Raw genomic sequence first — 7,179 nt, forward strand, 5'->3', positions numbered from 1 at the left:
AACCAGGGCTCACACAGTCTCAGGATAAGGGCTTGGCCATTGAGGACTGAGATGAGGAGGAATTTCTTCACTCAGAGGGGGGGTGAATGTTTGGAATTCTCTGCCCCAGAGGGCCCTGGAGGCTCAGTCCTTGAGTGTATTGAAGGCTGAGATCGGTAGATGTTTGGATATTAAGGGAATGGAGGGATACGGGGATCGGGCGGGAAAGTGGAACTGAGGTCGAAGATCAGCCGTGATCTCATTAAATGGCGGAGCGGGCTAAAGGGGCCTTATGGCCAACTCCTGCTCTTAATTCTTATCTCCTTCCAAGGAGATATTAGGGACAGGTGACCAAAAGCTTGGTCAAAGAGAGAGGTTTTAAGGAGTATTTTAAAGGACACAAAGATTTAGGGAGCTTGGGGCCCAGGCAGCTGAAGGCACGACCACCGATGGTGGAGCGATGGAAATCGGGGGATGGGCAAGAGGGCAGAATTGGAGGGGCGCAGAGATCTCTGAGGGTTGTGGGGCTGGAGGAGGTTACAGAGATAGGGAGGGTTGTAGGGGCTGGAGGAGGTTACAGAGATAGGGAGGGGTTGTGGGGGCTGGAGGAGGTTACAGAGATAGGGAGGGGTTGTGGGGGCTGGAGGAGGTTACAGAGATAGGGAGGGTTGTAGGGGCTGGAGGAGGTTACAGAGATAGGGAGGGGTTGTGGGGGCTGGAGGAGGTTACAGAGATAGGGAGGGTTGTAGGGGCTGGAGGAGGTTACAGAGATAGGGAGGGGTTGTGGGGGCTGGAGGGGGTTACAGAGATAGGGAGGGGTGTAGGGGCTGGAGGGGGTTACAGAGATAGGGAGGGGTTGTGGGGCTGGAGGAGGTTACAGAGATAGGGAGGGGTGTAGGGGCTGGAGGGGGTTACAGAGATAGGGAGGGGTGTAGGGGCTGGAGGGGGTTACAGAGATAGGGAGGGGTGTAGGGGCTGGAGGGGGTTACAGAGATAGGGAGGGGTGTCGGGGCTGGAGGGTGTTACAGAGATAGGGAGGAGTGTAGGGCTGGAGGAGGTAAGAGATAGGTAGGGGTGTACAGCTGGAGGAGGTTACAGAGATAGGGATGTGCGAGGGTCATGGAGGGATTTGTAAACCAGGATGTGAATTTTTAAATTGAAGCATTGCCGGTCAGTGAGTACAGGGGGTGATGGGTAAGTGGGACTCGGTGCGAGTTAGGACACGGGTCAGCGAGCACAGGGGGTGATGGGTGAGTGGGACTGGGTGTGAGTTAGGACACTGGGGCAGTGAGCACAGGGGGTGATGGGTGAGTGGGACTGGATGTGAGTTAGGACACGGGGTCAGTGAGCACAGGGGGTGATGGGTGAGTTAGGACACGGGGTCAGTGAGCACAGGGGGTGATGGGTGAGTGGGACTGGGTGTGAGTTAGGACACGGGGCAGTGAGCACAGGGGGTGATGGGTGAGTGGGACTCGGTGCGAGTTAGGACACGGGGTCAGTGAGCACAGGGGGTGATGGGTGAGTGGGACTGGGTGTGAGTTAGGACACGGGGTCAGTGAGCGCAGGGGGTGATGGGTGAGTGGGACTCGGTGTGAGTTAGGACACGGGGTCAGTGAGCACAGGGGGTGATGGGTGAGTGGGACTGGGTGTGAGTTAGGACACGGGGCAGTGAGCACAGGGGGGTGATGGGTGAGTGGGACTCGGTGTGAGTTAGGACACTGGGCAGTGAGCACAGGGAGTGATGGGTGAGTGGGACTAGGTGTGAGTTAGGACACGGGGGTCAGTGAGCACAGGGGGTGATGGGTGAGTGGGACTGGGTGTGAGTTAGGACACGGGGGCAGTGAGCACACGGGGTGATGGGTGAGCGGGACCGGGTGTGAGTTAGGACACGGGGTCAGTGAGCACAGGGGGTGATGGGTGAGTGGGACTGGGTGTGAGTTAGGACACGGGGCAGTGAGCACAGGGGGTGATGGGTGAGTGGGACTGGGTGTGAGTTAGGACACGGGGAACAGGGGGTGATGGGTGAGTGGGACTGGGTGTGAGTTAGGACACGGGGTCAGTGAGCACAGCGGGTGATGGGTGAGTGGGACTCGGTGTGAGTTAGGACACGGGGTCAGTGAGCACAGGGGGTGATGGGTGAGTGGGACTGGGTGTGAGTTAGGACACGGGGTCAGTGAGCACAGGGGTGATGGGTGAGTGGGACTGGGTGTGAGTTAGGACACGGGGCAGTGAGCACAGGGGGTGATGGGTGAGTGGGACTGGGTGTGAGTTAGGACACGGGGTCAGTGAGCACAGGGGGTGATGGGTGAGTGGGACTGGGTGTGAGTTAGGACACGGGGTCAGTGAGCACAGCGGGTGATGGGTGAGTGGGACTGGGTGTGAGTTAGGACACGGGGTCAGTGAGCACAGCGGGTGATGGGTGAGTGGGACTGGGTGTGAGTTAGGACACGGGGTCAGTGAGCACAGGGGGTGATGGGTGAGTGGGACTGGGTGTGAGTTAGGACACGGGGTCAGTGAGCACAGGGGGTGATGGGTGAGTGGGACTGGGTGTGAGTTAGGACACGGGGAACAGGGGGTGATGGGTGAGTGGGACTGGGTGTGAGTTAGGACACGGGGTCAGTGAGCACAGCGGGTGATGGGTGAGTGGGACTCGGTGTGAGTTAGGACACGGGGTCAGTGAGCACAGGGGGTGATGGGTGAGTGGGACTGGGTGTGAGTTAGGACACGGGGTCAGTGAGCACAGGGGGTGATGGGTGAGTGGGACTGGGTGTGAGTTAGGACACGGGGCAGTGAGCACAGGGGGTGATGGGTGAGTGGGACTGGGTGTGAGTTAGGACACGGGGTCAGTGAGCACAGGGGGTGATGGGTGAGTGGGACTGGGTGTGAGTTAGGACACGGGGCAGTGAGTACAGGGGGTGATGGGTGAGTGGGAGTGGGTGTGAGTTAGGACACGGGGCAGTGAGCACAGGGGGTGATGGGTGAGTGGGACTGGGTGTGAGTTAGGACACGGGGTCAGTGAGCACAGGGGGTGATGGGTGAGTGGGACTCGGTGTGAGTTGGGACACGGGGCAGCAGGAGATGAAGATGAGCTGATGGTTACGGAGGGTGTGAATGTGGGAGGCCGGCCAGGAGAGTGTTGGAATAGTCGAGTGTGGAGAGGACAGAGGCACGGACGAGGGTTTCGGCAGCGGATGAGCTGAGGCAAGGGGCAGAGACGGGAGATGTTACGGAGGGGGACGTAAGCTGACTTGGTGATGGGGGCGCGGATGGGTTGCGAACAGTCTGGCTCGACCTCTGACCCTGGCCTCGGAGAGAGCGATGGAGTGGTTGGCCGGGGAACGGAGGACAGACGCACCAACGTTAGCGTCCTCGACCAGGCCCAACATCCCCAGCCATCGAGGCACTGACCCACACTCGACCAGCTCCGCTGGGCAGGGCCACATTGTCCGCATGTCCCCCCCAGACACGAGACGCCCCAAAGCGAGCGCTCTACTCGGAACTCCTTCACGGGCAAACGGGCCAAAGGTGGGGCAGAGGAAACGTTACAAGGGACCACCCTCAAAGCCCTCCCCGATATATAAAGTGCAACATCCCCACCGACACCTGGGAGTCCCTGGGCCCAAAGACCAGTCCGCCCCAAGTGGAGGGAGTGCATCCGGGAGGGGGCTGAGCACCTCGAGTCTCGTCGCCGAGAGCGTGCAGAAACCAAGCGCAGGCAGCGGAAGGAGCGTGCGGCAAACCAGTCCCACCCTCCCCTTCCCTCAACGTCTGTCTGTCCCACCGGTGACAGGGACTGTGGTTCCCCGTATTGGGACTGTTCAGTCACCGAAGGACTCATGTTAAGAGTGGAGGCAAGTCTTCCTCGATTCCGAGGGACTGACTATGATGATGGGGGGAACCAAAGATAATGTCTCACCTCTTTCCCCATATTTAACGGCGAGATATTTCTGCTTCTCCGGGAGGTTCTGTTTGAACTGGGGAAGCTGAGTCACTGAATACATTTAAGATGGACAGATTTTTGAGCGATAAGGGAGTGAAGGGTTATGGGGAGCTGGCGGGGAAGTGGAGCTGGGTCCATGAAGGTATTAAATGGCGGAGCAGGCTCGAGGGGCCGTATGCCCGACTCCTGCTCCTATTTCTGATGTTATTTAACTGTATAAAACACTACAGTTATGCCACAGGATTGCCGCAACGGTGATGGAGTATTTATAAGATCATAAGAGGTAATGCATTTGGGGAGGGCTAACAAGGCGAGGGAATACACAATAAATGGTCGGACACTGAGAAGTGTAGAGGAACACAGGGACCTGGGAGTGCAGGTCCACAGATCCCTGAAGGTAGCAGGCCAGGTGGATGAGGTGGTTAAGAAGGCATACGGAATACTTGCCTTTATTAGCCGAGGCATAGAATACAAGAGCAGGGTGGATTGTGCTTGAACTGTATAAAACACTGGTTAGGCCACAGCTGGAGTACTGCGTGCAGTTCTGGTCACCGCATTACAGGAAGGATGTGATTCCACTGGAGAGGGTACAGAGGAGATTTACCAGGATGTTGCACTAGAGAGGGTACAGAGGAGATTTACCAGGATGTTGCACTGGAGAGGGTACAGAGGAGATTTACCAGGATGTTGCACTGGAGAGGGTACAGAGGAGATTTACCAGGATGTTGCACTGGAGAGGGTACAGAGGAGATTTACCAGGATGTTGCACTGGAGAGGGTACAGAGGAGATTTACCAGGATGTTGCACTGGAGAGGGTACGGAGGAGATTTACCAGGATGTTGCACTGGAGAGGGTGCAGAGGAGATTTACCAGGATGTTGCACTGGAGAGGGTACAGAGGAGATTTACCAGGATGTTGCACTGGAGATGGTACAGAGGAGATTTACCAGGATGTTGCAATGGAGAGGGTGCAGAGGAGATTTACCAGGATGTTGCACTGGAGAGGGTACGGAGGAGATTTACCAGGATGTTGCACTGGAGAGGGTACAGAGGAGATTTACCAGGATGTTGCACTGGAGAGGGTACAGAGGAGATTTACCAGGATGTTGCACTGGAGAGGATACAGAGGAGATTTACCAGGATGTTGCACTGGAGAGGGTACAGAGGAGATTTACCAGGATGTTGCACTGGAGAGGGTACAGAGGAGATTTACCAGGATGTTGCACTGGAGAGGGTACAGAGGAGATTTACCAGGATGTTGCCGGGACTGGAGAGGGTACAGAGGAGATTTACCAGGATGTTGCCGGGACTGGAGAATTTTGGCGACGAGGAAAGATTGGATAGGCTGGGGTCTGTTTTCTTTGGGACAGAGGAGGCTGAGGGGAGACCTGATTGAGGTGTATAAAATGATGAGGGGCCTGGATAGAGTGGATAGGACGGACCTGTTTCCCTGAGCAGAGGGGTCAACAACCGGGGGGCACAGATTGAAAGTAATTGGGGGGAGGTTTAGAGGGGATTTGAGGGGGAAATGTCTTCACCCAGAGGGTGGTGGGGGTCTGGGTCTGGAACTCACGGCCTGAAAGGGGGGGGGGGTAGAGGCAGAAACCCTCACCACATTTGGATGTGCCCCTGAAGTGCCGTAACCTACTTCAGGTTAGTGGGAAAGTGGGATTAGGCCGGGATAGCTCTTGGTCGGCCGGGGCGGACACGACGGGCCGAATGGCCTCCGTCCGTGCTGTAACTTTCTGTGGGATGAACTGTTTGGCGATTTCTAACCTGCCTTTTTTAAATTTGTGTTCCCCTCCCCCCCCCCCCCCCCCCCCTCACTTGTTTTGGGGTTCGTCCCAACAGCGGCAACTTTACGAGGAATATCTGAGACAGAGCGTGGGAGAGCACGACTTGGCCTGACCCCTGACCCCTGACTTCCCAGCCCGCCGCGACCCCCGACCTCTAGCCGCAGCGATCACGGACAGTCTCGACTGTGAATGGTCATTTCTAACTTATTTTAAAAACACAAACGGTACGCACATGAAGGACAAACCGAACTCTCGAAGTGGCTCTCCCCCCCCCCCCCCCCCCCCCCCCCTCCCTCCGTTACCTGCTGCTGCTGCTCGGGCCTTCCAGCCGCCCACACGCCTCGTGTTCTCCGTCTTTCGAACCATGATGTCTGTCCCGGGACTGTGTGTGAAATTGTGAACTGCTCCCCCTCTCCCTCTTTCCCGACCCCGGGGGAGAGTTGGTTCCCCCGTGGGGGGAGACCCGTACCCCGGGGGAGAGTTGGTTCCCCCGTGGGGGGAGACCCGTACCCCGGGGGAGAGTTGGTTCCCCCGTGGGGGGAGACCCGTACCCCGGGGGAGAGTTGGTTCCCCCGTGGGGGGAGACCCGTACCCCGGGGGAGAGTTGGTTCCCCCGTGGGGGGAGACCCGTACCCCGGGGGAGAGTTGGTTCCCCCGTGGGGGGAGACCCGTACCCCGGGGGAGAGTTGGTTCCCCCGTGGGGGGAGACCCGTACCCCGGGGGAGAGTTGGTTCCCCCGTGGGGGAGACCCGTACCCCGGGGGAGAGTTGGTTCCCCCGTGGAGGAGACCCGTACCCCGGGGGAGAGGTGGTTCCCCCGTTGGGGAGACCCGTACCCCGAGGAAGTCAGTGACCCGTGGGGGAGACCCGTACCCCGGGGGAGAGTCGGTTCCCCCGTGGAGGGGAGACCCGTACCCCAGGGAGAGTCGGTGCCCCGTGGGGAGACCCGTACCCCGGGGAGAGTCGGTGTCCCGTGGGGAGACCTGTGAATGGAGAAGGGGTGTGGGAGTTGGTATTGTGCTCTGTGACCTCCCCAGCCTGACCCTTTGTTAATTTTTATTTTGAAAGAATCTCTCGTGTGTTAGACAGCAGACAGGAGTGCTAATGGGACTCACCTCCCCCTAAATACTAACTAAATCCTGCCAGTGTTACTCACAGATAGACGGCACATGGAGCCTCGGATAATTTTCTACCTGTTTTATACAATTACTAAATAAAGATTCTGAAATTCGTGTCCGTGTCTGTGTGTTTGCGTTCGGCGATCGTAGTTGCCCCTTCCAGCTCCCAGTCCTAATCTCTGCTCAGAACTCCAAAGATTTGCATTTCTATAGTGCCTACAACACCCCGGGATGTCCCAAAATTGAATGCACAGCCAATGTAGTCACTGTTGTAATGTGGGAAACGCGGCAGTCAGTTTGCGCACAGCAAGCTCCCACAAACAGCAATGTGATAATGACCACATCGTC

The 7,179-nt window shown here is 57.6% G+C and overlaps 1 protein-coding gene across 1 annotated transcript in view; it reads left to right on the forward strand.

Annotated features, from left to right (window-relative positions):
* LOC139257022 (EH domain-containing protein 4) overlaps positions 1 to 6,945 on the forward strand; it is a 40,064-nt gene extending 33,119 nt beyond the window's left edge. Inside the window, exon 12 of the mRNA XM_070874367.1 lies at positions 5,770 to 6,945. Within this exon, the coding sequence (XP_070730468.1) occupies positions 5,770 to 5,826 (57 nt within the window). The 3' untranslated portion in view covers positions 5,827 to 6,945. The remainder of the gene's footprint in view (positions 1 to 5,769) is intronic.
* The last annotated feature ends 234 nt before the right edge of the window (positions 6,946 to 7,179 follow it).

This window comes from Pristiophorus japonicus, unplaced genomic scaffold (genome assembly GCF_044704955.1).
Source record: "Pristiophorus japonicus isolate sPriJap1 unplaced genomic scaffold, sPriJap1.hap1 HAP1_SCAFFOLD_793, whole genome shotgun sequence".
Classification (NCBI taxonomy): Eukaryota; Metazoa; Chordata; class Chondrichthyes; family Pristiophoridae; genus Pristiophorus; species Pristiophorus japonicus.